Raw genomic sequence first — 16082 nt, 5'->3', positions numbered from 1 at the left:
CAGCTACATTTGCTTCCATTCACGAGTGCTTCCCTGTGTTTCAGACACTCTGAAAGGCTCTGTAACCATGATAGTTCAACAGACACAGGTTGTTAAGGTTCCTTATAAGGTTGAGTTTTAGGAGGAGAAGTAAACTGGCTTTTACGCAGAGGAGTTACAGAAGCTACAACCCCAGCCAGATACTCTAAACATCTGGAAAGAGTAATGGTGTACACTGGTTCATAGAAAACATCACCTAGGCTACAGTAGGACTTTGACTTTCTGAGGCCAGTCATGTTGGTTTTTTTTTATCATTGTGTCTAATGCTTGTATATTGTGAATACAATTTACATTTCAGTAACACATACCACAAAATATTTTGATACATGCAGAAATATGCTGCATCTTAAGATTTTACAATGTATTAATTGTACCATGACAGTCTCTCCTTTGCATAATACGCACCTGATTTATCCGTGGATCGAGGATCTAAAAATGAAGAAATTGCTAATATATATTTAATTGTATGAAATCAGAGCTTTCTGTTCTTCATGATGCCTTCTAAAAAAACTTGCTCTCAGTTTTTTCTTGGGATACTTTAACAGTTTTCAAAATGCTTACATTTATTAACTTCAAAGATAAAGTGAAAATGTACTAATAAACTAATACAAGAGAATTGAGGTAAATCACAGAACGTACCATAAGAGTAATGTACATTATTCCGACACATAGTAAAGGAAGGAAGGTCTTGGTCTTACTCTTCTGCAGGATCCTGAAGTCAGGGGAGGCCTCTATGACAGTTCCTTCTCTGTACCAGTCCACCTTGGGGGAGGGCACTCCTTTAACACGGCACTCTAGGTCCTGCAGACTCTGAGGGGCCAAGTAGAGTGCACAGCCATCATAAGTTTATCATCACACACAAAACATGCAGTTTCTTAAGTACATGAGCTTTAAAAAAAATGTACCATATAAGACAATATCATATTTTCTTCGATGTTTGATGACGAAGTTGACATTGTACATGTCTTCTAAATATTAATAGTGTGGATATAATAGTAGTGGGGAACCTTTGTGAAAACAGGGGCAGCCATGATAGGCCTCCCTTCTAGACCTTGAGGATAGATGTCTAGACTTAGAGTATAGCTGTCTCCATTTAGGTTCTGAAAACAAAAGGATTCCATCAATTCAAGTGGAACTGACACCGTTTTAACTACTTTGCAGAAATGACATTAAACAAACACATAATCATACATACACAATCATAATATCGGTCTAAAATATCAAATTCACATTTTATGCTTCAAAAACCAACTTTATAAGAGTTTTAAAAAATAGGTCATATTTGACAAAAAAATGTAATTGTAGCTAGCTAGCAGCTGGAAGGATGTCATGTTATCACCAAGGGCCGCATAAGCATTCCACAAAATATGCCCTAAAACACGCCTGCGCTAGTTGGCATTTATAAAAACTGAACTTGATGTGAGAATGTGCTTATCCTTGCGCAAACTTTAGACCATGCACATGCAGTTTCCATTGGCTCTATTAGATAGGCTATTCTAATTTCATTGTTTTGATCTGAAAGTGAGCGCGGTTTATAACATACAGTAGAATTAAACAGGTGAACAGACAGTTGATATTTTGCATTGAAGTGTGTAGGCTACCACTGTAGTTAAAAACCCCCATCTAAGTAGACAATGTTTCAGAATTCGGGTGCAGTGCAGCATATGGGTTTGGAAAAAGTAGGCTAAATGCCAAACATTCTTGAATTCAAACGATCTGTTACAGGTTGATAACATTTTGCAATTGTTTTTGTCTATCAGAAACGGTCAAATACAGCAAATGTCACGGCAAAAGGAAACGTTCTGCTATTTCATTTAGATACTGTCTTGGTCTAATTCCATTACTTCTAAAGTATGCACAGTTTTACAACTGGCTTGATTTATAATAGGAAACGTATGGCGAGCGCCAAGTTTATACATCTCAATATTTTTGTGCATGTGCAGTCTTTTCAGGGGGCTCATTTATAACAGTTACGTAAATTTCACACTTAATATTTGAGTACGTCATTTCTGAAAAGACTGCTGTCTTTGGAGGTGATGGCAGAATGTTAAACTTTTGCAGTGACATTTGCTGACGTCCCAGGCCATCTGACAGACAAAATATCTGTGTGAGCCATTTCTGAAATGTCTGCGCATTTACACAAATATTGAGATAAATCAACTTGCCGCACGCCATACACTCGTATGTTTCCCCTTATAAATCAGACCTGTCATAAAACTGTGAGCGCGTGAACGAGCATTGAAACTCTGCCTGGAAAACGCCCTCCATTCACCTTTTTAAAGCGTTGGGCCAATAACCTTAAGGTTGCTGGATCGAATCCCCGAGCTGACAAGGTAAAAATCTGTCGTTCTGTCCCTGAGCAAGGCAGTTAACCCCACTGTTCCCCGGGCGCCGAAGACTTGGATTTCGATTAAGGCAGCCCCCCGCACTTCTCTGATTCAGAGGGGTTGGGTTAAATGCGGAAGACACATACATTCAGTTGGACAACTGACTAGGTGTCCCCCTATCCTTTTCCCTTTTATGCAAGAAATAACCTTTCAACCCGCAACATTTTCTCTCCGTCAACAAGAGGGGTGTGAACAGTTTGTGTCATGAACATTGCTTGTGCCCACAGAAATCGACGTGCATGGGATGATCCCGAATGCTGGAAGGGGGGCCTGAGTGAAAAGGTTTGGGAACCCCTGCTGTAGAGGTGTGCGCAGAATGTTTTGCAGTGACCTTTTCAAACTAAATGCACGCTGCCTATAGAGCGAATGCCTGCGCATTCTGCAAGATTGATTGTATATTCAAAACAATTTAGGCTAGTAGGCTAAATGCTACAGCCCACACTTCTATGCAAAATACTAATTGTTGTTCAATATTTAGTTGATCAACATTGGGTTTCTATGTCCTGCTTTGGTATAGGCTCTGATATTAAATAGGTAATGATGTCGCACAACAATACTGTAGCCTACCCTTACTGTCAACTATTTTACATAGGCTACCGGTCGATTTACTGTGTTGGCAATTAAAAAAAATCTTCTGCAGTCATGCTGTATCTGGCAAGGACTGTGTCCATTTCTATAGGATAAAACAACGGCAAATTGTTGTGTACCTGTCAGCAGAACATTTGAATTCAACAATGTTTCGCATCAACTTTTCCTCCAACCTAAATATGGACTGTCCGTGAATTCTGAAACAATTGCAGTATTTACAATAGCATACATATAGGCCTACTTCAATGTAAAACGTCAACTGTTCACCTGTTAAATTCGACTGTATGTTATAGCCTAAACCGCGCTACCTATGGGATTGCAAAACTTGAAATATACAGTAGCCTATCTATACTAGGCCAATTAAATGAGAGATGTGCCTGGTAATTTGTTGTATGGCTACTTCAGGAATATGAACCCATCACGGCCACAAAAGATAAGGAATTTATTCTGCAATTGTTATGAAAATAAAATTAATAGATACATACGCACGGTTTACAAATGAGCCCCCTGGACTGGATAAGACTGACAAGTTTTTATTCGTTTTATTTATTTACTACACTGTCTGTTATTTGCCCAAACGCACGGCCACTTTCCCTTTCATATTACTATACAATTGTCACAAATACCGGACTCTGTCATTTCCAAACATTTTATGAATGTACGAAAACATGAAGATTAGCATATCTATGTGTGCTCGCTTGTCACACACACAAAAAAAAAATGCTTCATATTCTTCCTGAGGGCGTATATGAACAGATTTTAATACCATTTAATGTTACTAAATTGGTGTCAGTTCCACTTTAAGTAACCAAACACAAATACACATTATTGTCAAGTACTGTGTGGGTCTTGAATAAAGATTACTGAGCAGAAAGGAACGTTTTTGACACATGCAGTATTTCAGATATCATTCATTTACATTGAAATATTTGCAGTACATTCAGGAGCCAGAGCTTTATGAGCAGATTATTACCTCAGCTAGAGTTGTCTGTATGGCAGCAACCTGGGCAGGCAGCGTAGAGGAGACCACCTGGGTCAGCGGTAGTGCCGTGGTAGAGACTGTCTGTGTCGGTAATGGTGTGGATGTCACTGGGACATGTGACGGTGTTGGCAGTGACAGTGTTGACACCTCCTGCGCCAGTACTGACGCCGTGTCCACAGGTGGTAGATCTCGAGTAGAAACTACCTGGACAGGTAACGGTGCTGACATCTCCTGGGCAGGGACCAATGTAAATGCCACCTGGGTGGATGGTGCTGTTGTCACCTCTGTAGCAGGAAGGACATTAGTAGCTGCCTGGACAGGTACAGATGCAGTGACTACCTGGCTAGAAGGCAGTAAGGTGGCCTCCTGTGGCTGTTCTTCAGTGCAGATGCTTGTGTCGTCCTCACACAGAGACACAACACTGACCACTGGAGGTAAAGATGGGGCACCCGGCTGAGCTCGGGTCCTCTGTAGTCTAGGTTTACAAGAGAAACAGGATACATTGTTACTAACCAGGTCCCACTGGGCTAAAAGGATTTTTACAGTGTTAAAGTTACATACAGTGGCTTCAGAAAGTATTCATACTCCTTGACTTATTCCACATTTTGTTGTGTTGCAGCCTGAATTCAAAATGAATACAATTGTTGTTTATTTCTTCACCCATCTACACACAATACGCCATAATGACTTAACTAAAACAATTTGTGGAAATGTATTGAAAATGAAATACAGAGATATCTCATTTACATAATTATTCACATCCCTGAGTCAATACTTTGTGGAAGCACCTTTGGCAGCAATCACAGCTGTGAGTCTTTCTGGTTAAGTCTCTAAGACCTGTCCACATCTGGATTGTTGTTGATCATTGCTAGAGAACCATTTTCAGGTCTTGCCATAGATTTTCAAGTAGATTTAAGTCAAAACTGTAACTTGGCCACTCAGGAACAATCACTGTATCCTTGGTAAGAAACCTCAGTGTGGATTTGGCCTTGTGTCTTTTGTAATTGTCCTACTGGAAGGTGAATTAATCTCCCAGTGTCTGCTGGAAAGCAGACTGAACCAGGTTTTCCTCTAGGATTTTGCCTGTGCTTAGCGCCATTTCTTTTTTATCCTGAAAAACTCCCCAGTCCTTAACGATTACAAGCATACCCATAACATGATTCAGTCACCACTATGCTTGACAATATGGAGAGTGGTCCTCAGTAATGTGTTGTATTGGATTTGCCTCAAACACAACACTTTGTATTCAGGACAAAAAGTGAATTGCGTTTTTTGCAGTAATACGTTAGGGCCTCCTTGTAAACAAGAGGCATGTTTTGGAATATTTTTTATTTTGTACAGGCTTCCTTCTTTTCACTCTGTCAATTAGGTTAGTACTGTGGAGTAAATACAATGTTGTTGAGCCATCCTCAGTGCTATCACAGCCATTGAACTCTGTAACTGTTTTGAAGTCACCATTGGCCTAATAGTGAAATCCCTGAGCGGTTTCCTTCCTCTATGGCAACTGAGTTGGGAAGGATGCCTGTGTCTTTGTAGTGACTGGGTGAATTGATACATCCTCCAAAGTGTAATTAATAACTTCACCATGCTCAAAGGGATATTCAATGTTTGCTTTTTTTTACCAATAGGTGCCCTTCTTTGCGAGGCATTGGAAAACCTCCCTGGTCTTAGTGGTCGAATCTGTTTGAAATTCATTGCTTGACTGAGTGGCCTTACAAATAATTGTATGTATAGGGTACAAAGATGAGGTAGTCATTCAAAAATCATGTTAAACACTATTATTGCACACAGAGTGAGTCCATGCAACTTATTATGTGACTTGTTAAGCACAGTTTTACTCCTGAACTGATTTAGCTTGTCATAACAAAGGGGTTGAATGCTTAGTGACTCAAGACATGTCAGCTTTTCATTTTATATTAATTTGTAAGAAATTCTAAAAACATAATTCAACTTTGACATTATGGGGTATTGTGTGTAGGCCAGTGACAAAAAAAATATATCAATTTAATCCATTTTAAATGCAGGCTGGAAAAAGTAAAGGGGCGTGAATACTTTCTGAAGGCACTGTATGTGCTACACTGAGGCCTGTTACATTACAGAATGTAAACCTTTGAGCTTGCTTTTACTACCCAATTAAATGTTTTCCAATTATATTTTGAGTAGAGGAAGAGTAGAGTACTCACTGTGCAAGTTCAAAATGTTGTTCCCCCTCCGAATCTGTAGAGGAGTCACCTGTATAACATATAACAGAGGGTGATATGCAGCACACTAGCAGGGATGATCTCAAGTATGATTGTCTATATTAATGTTTTAACTTCAAATTAAACATTAGTACCAGAGGAGATACTAATTAATCAGCAGTAATACTTTTTAGGTTGTATAGTAAGAATTTATGTGACGATGCACTCTAGATCGGTCACTTGACTTGAAGGTCGAAACTCAATGGTCACCTTCGACGTAGATTTCGGCAGACGTAGAGTCTGTGCCGTAGAAGTTGGATGCAAAGCAAGAGTACCGCCCTGTGTCTTCCTCGAATGCCTCGGCAATGATCAGAGAGTGCAACTCGCCGTTGTTGAGGATCTGAAAGTCAGGGCAGTTATCCAGCTCCTTCCCCTCACAAAACCACCTGGAAAGCCACACAATACATATGCTCCTTTTAGTGTCAGCACATTAGGTATTCAGCCCATTGTGTATAACCACTGTATAACATTAACTGCTTCCAACTTCAAAATATACACCGAGTGTACAAAACAGTAGGAACACAGAGTCACACCCCCTTTCGACTTCAATGCTTCCCGGAGTTGTGTCAAGTTGGCTGGATGTCCTAGGGTGGGGGACCATTCCCGATACACACGGGAAACTGTTGAGCGTGAAAAACCCAGCAGCGTTGCAGTTCTTGACACACTCAAACTGGTGCGCCTGGCACCTAATTCCATACCCCATTCAAAGGCACTTAAAACTTTGGTCTTGCCCATTCACCCTCTGAATGGCACACATACAAAATCCATGTCTCAATTGTCTCAAGGCTTAAAAATCCTTCTTTAACCTGTCTCCTAAAAATCATCTACAGTGATTCAAGTGGATTTAACAGGTGACATCAATAAGGGATCATAGCTTCCACCTGGTCAGTCTGTCAGGGAAAAATAGCAGGTGTTCCTAATGTTTGGTACACTCAGTGTAAGTTAAATGAAGATCAAGTTGAGTTGACAAAATGAGAAAAAAAAAACGAACAACTTTTCTGTATTGGCAACTCTCTTCCAGTCATAACTCATTAGTGTATGTGGTGAGTGTCTTGACCTACAATAAGGTCAGGGGAAGAAGTTCTGGTGAGCTCTCTTACACCCTAAAACAAGCCACCACCACACCACCTTACCATGCCAAATGAGCCCTTAGTTACCACTTGCTATATGCCAATAGTGATTGATGTAAAATCTAAAGGAATAATGTTCTGAAGATGAAAAATATACACTACTGTTCCTGACTGTTACTAGTTTAAAACCACCTCCACTAACTTAACGATTTTCTGTAAATACCCCCAAAAGTTTACAGATTTGATATAGCAAAAGTATTTCTAGTTTTGTATTCTCTACTACAACATTCAGTTAAAGATGTTCAAGTGTGAATTTACATGAAGTTGTCTTTCAGGCTTTCCAGTATGACATCTATGGAGTCCTTGATCTGCTAGATTGGCAACTCTATAAAGACACTTGTTAAATCAGAGATGATTTAACGGCCAAATACTAACCCTTTATTACTGTACTAACTGGTATCCTCTCATACCTTCTGTACTAAAAAGCCGACCAGCCACCATGTCTCTGTACTGTAGATCTATTTTGGGAGGATGCGGCAATGATGCAGTGTAAAATATATCAGATAGACATGTAGACAAGAGTGTCTATGCGATCTCTTAGCAGAGGTCACCAGACATATGTATAAGTCAGCTACAAAGCCTTCAGACAGCTATGGGCCTAAACGATCCAGCATGAATGAATGTTCTGCATACACAGAAAAAAATAAATGAAGTTGAGACTATGCAGTCAAATATAAATACTCAGTGTTACAGAATCCCCCTGCCGAGAGCGCTGTGGGACTAATTTCTAGCGTGTGTGTTATTGTTTATGTCTGGCTGGAGCTGTGCGGTCTGACTCTCACCCATCCTTACCCTTTCTCCCCCTCAGGTGAGAGATCGACATCTCCTTCAGCTCATGGCTTCAGCCAAATTGGACAATAACCATGTGTCTCAACACTGTGCACGCTCTAGCTATGCAGTCTCTCCAGGCCCTGATTGGCTAGCCAACTTGACCCCACACTCTCCAAGGGAGTAAATATTACCTGAACGGTGTTATTCCAGTCTGTGAGTGTGGGTAGACATAAACTCAGAAAAAAAATAAACGTCCTCTCACTGTCAACTGCTTTTATTTTCAGCAAACTTAACATGTGTAAATATTTGTATGAACATGACAAGATTCAACAACTCAGACAAACTGAACAAGTTCCACAGACATGTGACTAACAGAAATGGAATAATGTGTCCCTGAACAAAGGGAGGGGGGTCAAAATCAAAAGTAACAGTCAGTATCTGGTGTGGCCACCAGCTGCATTAAGTACTGCAGTGCATCTCCTCCTCGTGGACTGCATCAGATTTGCCAGTTCTTGCTGTGAGATGTTACCCCACTCTTCCACCAAGGCACCTGCAAGTTCCTGGACATTTCTGGGGGGAATGGCCCTAGCCCTCACCCTCCGATCCAACAGGTCCCAGACGTGCTCAATGGGATTGAGATCTGGGCTCTTCACTGGCCATGGCAGAACACTGACATTCCTGTCTTGCAGGAAATCACGCACAGAATGAGCAGTATGGCTGGTGGCATTGTCATGCTGGAGGGTCATGTCAGGATGGAGCCTGCAGGAAGGGTACGACGAGGGAGGAGGATGTCTTCCCTGTAAGACACAGCGTTGAGATTGCCTGCAATGACAACAAGATCAGTCCGATGATGCTGTGACACACCGCCCGAGACCATGACGGACCCTCCACCTCCAAATCGATACCGCTCCAGAGTACAGGCCTCGGTGTAACGCTCATTCCTTCGACGATAAACGTGAATCCGACCATCACCCCTGGTGAGACAAAACCGCGACTCATCAGTGAAGAGCACTTTTTGCCAGTCCTGTCTGGTCCAGCGATGGTGGGTTTGTGCCCATAGGTGACGTTGTTGCCGGTGATGTCTGGTGAGGACCTGCCTTACTGCGAGGACGATCAGCTGTCCATCCTGTCTCCCTGTAGCGCTGTCTTAGGCATCTCACAGTACAGACATTGCAATTTATTGCCCTGGCCACATCTGCAGTCCTCATGCCTCCTTGCAGCATGCCTAAGGCACATTCACGCAGATGAGCAGGGACCCTGGGCATCTTTCTTTTGGTGTTTTTCAGAGTCAGTAGAAAGGCCTCTTTAGTGTCCTAAGTTTTCAAAACTGTGACCTTAATTGCCTACCGTTGTAAACTGTTTGTGTCTTAATGACCGTTCCACAGGTGCATGTTCATTAATTGTTTATGGTTCATTGAACAAGCATGGGAAACAGTGTTTAAAACCTTTACAATGAAGATCTGTGAAGTTATTTTGATTTTTACGAATTATCTTTGAACGACAGGGTCCTGAAAAAGGGACATTTCTTTTCTTGCTGAGTTTATGACCATAGGATGCGTGACTACAAAACCATCCCCATGTACATCTCCATGTTTATCTTCTCCTGTGTGTGTTAACTCTTGAGCTGCTTTATTCCCCTCTAACCAGGGGCGGTGTCAGTGAGTCACATACCAGTAAAATACGTAGAGACAGGACGCTCTCTTTCACTCAATATTGGACAAAGTTTCAAATCAAACAAATCAGCATGCAATACACAATATAAGCGGAGGATGTTCTGAACCCTTTTCTAGGATTGCAAGTCTGCTACCCAATCTCTAACAAACCAGGGAGCCTATCAAAAGGATTTGCTGGATAGTTCAGCAAAGGTTTGAGTTTATTCCAAAGAGAGGTGGTCCTCCTTGGTGTGCCCCCTAGAGAAGATAGAAAATCCCAACTGAGATTCTTATCAAGAAAGATGATCCAGTGTCCAAAATATCCCTGATGCAATCACCCACTTTACTCCTGATGTGTGGCTGATACTTGGGCGCAATTGACATATAGGAGACATCACTGGAATGTACTGCCTAAGGTCCATCTGGCAAAGCATGTCAGTTCTAATGAGTAAGGGTCTAATTTGAAAGTATGAGTAGTAGAGTAGCTAGCTAATCTCTACTAGACTGCCTGGCTGCTGCACCTGTCAAGGCTATTTTCCCTCCAGACTCCAGCCCTAGAGAGGAAAGCCCCCCCAACAGAACGCCCCAAAGTCTAGGGAGGCTATGACTGGGTGTCCCAATCGCATACACACAATATTAAACAGACTGAGAATACGCACAATACAATTCCCTGACACACCAGCGCTACTAAATCCTAGGAGGTGATACAGAGCACACTTAAAGCTAGAATCCTTAAATGAAACAATAACAAAGCAGTCACCCTGCCTTTGTTTTGGTAAAAAGCGGAGGCAGGGGCCTGGAGAAATGTAACCACTTTCAATTTAATAGACATATGGATGCAAGGACTGACCATCCATGATATCAAAATGATAGTTTTAACCATGTTTTGAGGCTATACAGTGTTTGTTTACATTTACATTGTTCAAAAACATTGTAGTAAAAAAAGCTTGTATTTTGGGTTCTGATGGGGTACGACAGTTGAACTAAGCTCATGAGGCATTTATAAGATATCAGTGGGTATATATATATATATATACAATCCTTAGTTGCTACATCCATTTTTGACTTATATATATATATATAATTAATTTATAAGTCAAAAATGGATGTAGCAACTAAGGATTGTAGTTTTAATACTGAGAGAACATAACCACGACATCAAGAACAAACCCAAATTAACACACCAACTGACAGATAGCAACTGTATACAGCTCTATCAAAATTACATGACACACCATATGAAATACTAAGCGAAGAGGCAAACGCTCCTTAATATACTGATAACGCTAAAACATCTAGCGTGGAGAGTGAGCAAAACATGAACTCATACACAAGCACAATACACGGACAATCTATAGATCCTTAATACATTGACACCATTCACACAATACAAATAAAATCAGACAACATAACAGCACTAAGAACTGACATAAAACACAATATAACATTTCAAATACACGCCTATCATATCAACTGTTTTACCAAATCCTACTTTAACGTTTCTAACAACTCAGCCAATTCCATTCCACCACAAGACACTAATGTGCCATTCCCAAAATGGTGGGGAGAAACATCAGTGACAGGAGCGTGTCAGTAGGTTAGCATTGTCTAGTGGGACCTTCACCTGGCCCCCGCTTATTCTGACCGCTCAGGTGACCTCTCTTTGTCTATCAATTCAAGCAGGAATCTAGTTCAGTCTCAAACCCTGACAACGGTTCAAACTACTACACCACATTCTGTTACTGTTATTTCTTGGCAAATAGGACACAATCTGATATTTAGGAACATTATTATGAGCTGATAAAAATCCACTGGCATTTAGAGTGCTGCACACAAACACTGCAATGATCTAATGTTACAGACATAAAACAGAATACACACAGCACTTTGTCAGCTGTTTGCTAAAATCACCTGTCAAACATGCAGATCTCCCTTGATGTCTTAGAAAACGGCAAACTTTGTCTTGACTATCCCACACAGAGCATTGTCACAATCAATATATCTTATGACAAACAGTGACAGTTGTATTGTCTAACCAATAGATGATCTATACTTAGGAATTGTGACACTTCTCTGAGTTTACTGTACCCTCTCACTAAAAGTACCGGAGTCCATGGGTATCAGTATGTAAATACCAGCTCAGTATCAAGAATACCCCGAGGCATATCTGAATATTTGCAAATTCAAGCCCAAACAAGCAAATATCACCCTGAGATCATTTACAAAATACCTGTAAAAACTGATTTTCTTACTCTCCTTCTCTTTGAAACAAAAGAAAGCTATACATTTCAAAATGTGTTAAATAGCTACTCCAACAAAATACTGGTGTTCATATTCGACAATGTCAACAACATTCTGAATATCTTAATTGTCTCACTTTGCATCTTATTGCTCACTCACCCTTGATTCCTGTACTTCTTTCATATGTCCATTTAGATTGAGCTCCCGAGTGGCGCAGTGGTCTAAGACACTGCATCCCAGTACAAGAGGCGTCACTGCAGTACCTGGTTCGCATCCAAGCTGCATCATATCCGACCGTGATTGGGAGTCCCATAGGGCGGCTCACAATTGGCCCAGCGTCGTCCAGGTTTGGCCGTCATAAGAATGTGTTCTTAACCTGACTTGCCTAGTTAAATAAAGGTTCAATAAAAATAAGTTAAATTGTCTTAAAAATAATCAAATTGTACTCAGATCCTGCTATGTGGTGAGTAATCTCCTGTTTTCAGGCTCATACATTGCCTTTGTATTCAGACCCGTTAGTCTTATTCTAAAATGGATTTTTTAAAAACATCCTCAGCAAATCTACACACAGTACCCCATAATGACAAAGTGAAAAAAGGTTTTTAGAATTTTTCGGAAAGAAAATAAAAATAAATACCTTATTTACATTAGTATTCAGCCCCTTTGCTATGAGACTCGAAATTGTGCTCAGGTGCATCCTGTTTCCATTGATCATCCTTGAGATGTTTCTTCAAATTGATTGGACATGATTTGGAAAGGCACACACCTGTCTATATTAGGTCCCACAGTTGACAGTGCATGTCAGAGCAAAGACCATGCCATGAGGTCGAAGGAATTGTCTGTAGAGCTCGGAGACAGGATTGTGTCGAGGCACAGATCTGTGGAAGGGTACCAAGACATTTCTGCAGCATTGAAGGTCACCAAGAACACAGTGGCCTTCATCATTCTTAAATGGAAGAAGTATGGACCCACCAAGACTCTTCCTAGAGCTGGTAGCCCGGGCAAACGAGCAATTGGGGGAGAAGGGCCTTGGTCAGGGAGGTGACCAAGAACCCAATGGTCACTTTGACAAAGCTCCAGAATTCCTCTGTGGAGTTGGGAGAACTTTCCAGAAGGATAACCATCTCGGTTGCACTCCACCAATCAGGCCTTTCTGGTAGAGTGGCCAGATGGAAGCCACTCTTCAGTAAAAGGCACACATGACAGCCTGCTTGGAGTTTGCCAAAAGGCACCTAAAGGACTCTCTTAATGAAACCAAGTTTGAACTCCTTGGCCTGAATGCCAAGCATCACGTTTGGAGGAAACCTGGCACCATCCCTACGGTGAAGCATTGTGGTGTCAGCATCATTATGTGGGGATGTTTTTCAGCGGCAGGGACTGGGAGACTAGTCAGAATCGAGGGAAAGATGAACGGGAAAAAGTCCAGAGAGATCCTTGATGAAAACCTGCTCCAGAGCACTCAGGACCTCAGACTGGGGTGAAGGTTCACCTCCCAACAGGAAAACAACCCTAAGCACACAGTCAAGACAATGCAGGAGGGGCTTCAGGACAAGTCTCTGAATGTCCTTGAGTGGCCCAGCCAGAGCCCAGACTTGAACCCGATCTAACATGTCTGGAGAGACCTGAAAATAGCTGTGCAGCAACGCTCCTCATCCAAACTGGGAGAGCTTGAGAGGATCTGCAGAGAAGAATGGGAGAAACTCCCTAAATACAGATGTGCCAAGCTTGAAGCGTCATACCCAAGAAGACTCAAGACTGTAATTGCTGCCAAAGGTGTTTCAACAAAGTACTGCTTAAAGGGTCTGAATTCTTATGTAAATGTGATATTTCCATTCATTTTAAAATCTGTTTTTGCTTAGTCATTATGGGGTTTTGTATGTAGATTGATGAGGGGAAAAAACTATTTAATCCAGTTCAGAATAAAGCTTTAACATAACAAAATGTGGAAAAAGTAAAGGGGTCTGAATACTTTCCGAATGCACTGTATACTCCACTGCTTTGATTGGTGTAACGTTAACTAGAAACCACAAGTGTCTATCCAGATAATGAAAAGGCACCCGCGAATGAAAATACAAGGAACTTATAGTTACATATAATTTGCACCTGCATGATCATGAGCAAAGTTATTGTAGCCAATCATTTCATTTCCCCTGTGAGGACCATGAGTATGGGCTGATTTGGCTTTGCTGTACCACAACCAAAACCTGCTAGCAAGCCTACCTACCAAAGGTTGCACCATGTCCATTACACAGTGGTGTAAAAAGTACTTGAGTAAAAGCAAAGATACCTTAATAGAAAATGACATTAGTAAAAGTGAAAGTCACTGAGTAAAATACTACTTGAGTAAAAGTCAAAAGTATTTGGGTTTAAATATACTTAAGTATCAAAATTAAATGTAATTGCTCAAATATACTTAAGTATCAAAAGTATGAATCATTTAAAATGTCTAATACTAAGCAAACAAGAAGGCACCATGTTTTTGTGTCAACAGGAAGTATTATTAAAGAGATGCTTTACATTGAAATACAAACAGAGATGTAGTAGTCCCAGAATTAATGATCCAATGTCAGTTTTGCTTAATCATGCTCGCTCTCTATCCATCTGTCTCTCGTCTGCAGGTATGTTTTGATGTGAGAGAGGAAGCCAGTCACGTCATCGCCAACTGGGGGCCCAAGGATGGTTAGGAGACACCGCAATTGTGATGAACTGAGAGAATATTAGGGTAGCACTGTAATTCATGAATCATATGCTGTCTGCCGCTGTTCTTACCTTTTTCCCTTTCTGTCTTCTACACCTATCTCCCCACCTCGTCTTTCTTCCTCGTTTTATAATGCACACTATATGTGCATTGAAGTACAGATTGAACTTGTATTTATAATATAATATTACAATTATCATAATTATAATGCATGTTTTATGTATTTATAACACCTGGATAATTAACTTATTTCAATAAAGCATTTTACATTCTCCACTGGTTGAAATTAAGTATCTCATTAAAATACTATCCTGTGTCCTCAGATTAATGCAGATGAAGGGAGTTAGATATGCATAGTTTCTTCTATATATATGAATTACAAATCAATCATGTTTCTAGTTTATTGCATAGTTACAATGTGTAATCATTGATGTCCCAGGAGCAGGAGTGATAAACACTGTTGAAGTGTATAATTGTAATACATACATGCAGACACAGCATCATTCAAATAATGGAGTTTGATATGACTGAAAAAGAATGTCTCAGAGATTCATACCAGAACCACACCTTTATTTGCCAAGGAAGAGTACATGATCAGTGAATATATTCAATGTACAGGCTACAATGTGGGGATCTCATGCGTGGTAATAACTACAGTACATGTGTATATAGGACTTGCATCCTTGGCACAATAAAGTTATTATTACTACTCTATCCATAGGCTTCATTAATGCCATTCAGACTTGATGTTGATACAACAACTATGATAGCTGAGGTTCATAGATTGGTATGAATATTAGTTCAGAACCTAACGTTTTAGGGTCAATACAGAGATCGGCTACATACTGTAGTTAGCTACACATCCATAGGCATACAGTTATTTTTATCCTCCACTACACAATAAGCAAATAAATAGTTTGCTAGCTATGTTACTTTAGCTGTATTGCATGGCAAGTATAAGCAAGGCAAGCTTACACAATTGTACATTCAATTTGCAGTAAATGCTTTAGCTAGCTAGATTCTTTACATCCACTGTTTCACAGGATGACAGCCTGGTTTTCTCAGGAGTCCCTAAAACATTGAACAACACGAATTATGAATTCATTCTCCTGGCATAACACTAGCTAACTAGCTGGTTAATGTTAGCTAGTCAGCTAACTTGCTAAATAGCGATTTTCTTAAAATTAACTTTGACAAAAAAATATGCACAAACGTTTGTCTCTACATTCACTAACATATTCCTCTCAATTGTAAATGTTTTGCTTGACTCGTTATGACATAACTACTTACATTTGGTTCCACCGTAATGTTTTGTCAGCCATCTTCACACAGGGACGGGTGGCTCCCGTCAAAT

At 40.5% G+C, this 16082-nt stretch overlaps 1 protein-coding gene across 2 annotated transcripts in view; it reads right to left on the bottom strand.

The window, feature by feature from the left end:
- The window catches only part of LOC106604517 (myopalladin), a 50886-nt gene that overhangs the window by 25624 nt on the left and 9180 nt on the right, over nucleotides 1-16082 (bottom strand). For both annotated transcript variants that reach the window (XM_014199196.3, XM_045719093.2), the window contains exons 3-8: nucleotides 6447-6622; nucleotides 6180-6228; nucleotides 3988-4471; nucleotides 1047-1139; nucleotides 738-849; nucleotides 445-468 (exon numbers count right to left, since the gene is read on the bottom strand). In XM_014199196.3, the coding sequence (XP_014054671.3) occupies nucleotides 445-468; nucleotides 738-849; nucleotides 1047-1139; nucleotides 3988-4471; nucleotides 6180-6228; nucleotides 6447-6622 (938 nt within the window). The remainder of the gene's footprint in view (nucleotides 1-444; nucleotides 469-737; nucleotides 850-1046; nucleotides 1140-3987; nucleotides 4472-6179; nucleotides 6229-6446; nucleotides 6623-16082) is intronic.

The sequence above is a fragment of the Salmo salar genome, chromosome 01 (assembly GCF_965601325.2).
Source record: "Salmo salar chromosome 01, fSalSal1, whole genome shotgun sequence".
In the NCBI taxonomy this organism is placed as follows: domain Eukaryota; kingdom Metazoa; phylum Chordata; class Actinopteri; order Salmoniformes; family Salmonidae; genus Salmo; species Salmo salar.
Note: the sequence above shows the minus strand (reverse complement) of the source record. Positions and strands in the feature narration are given on the sequence as shown.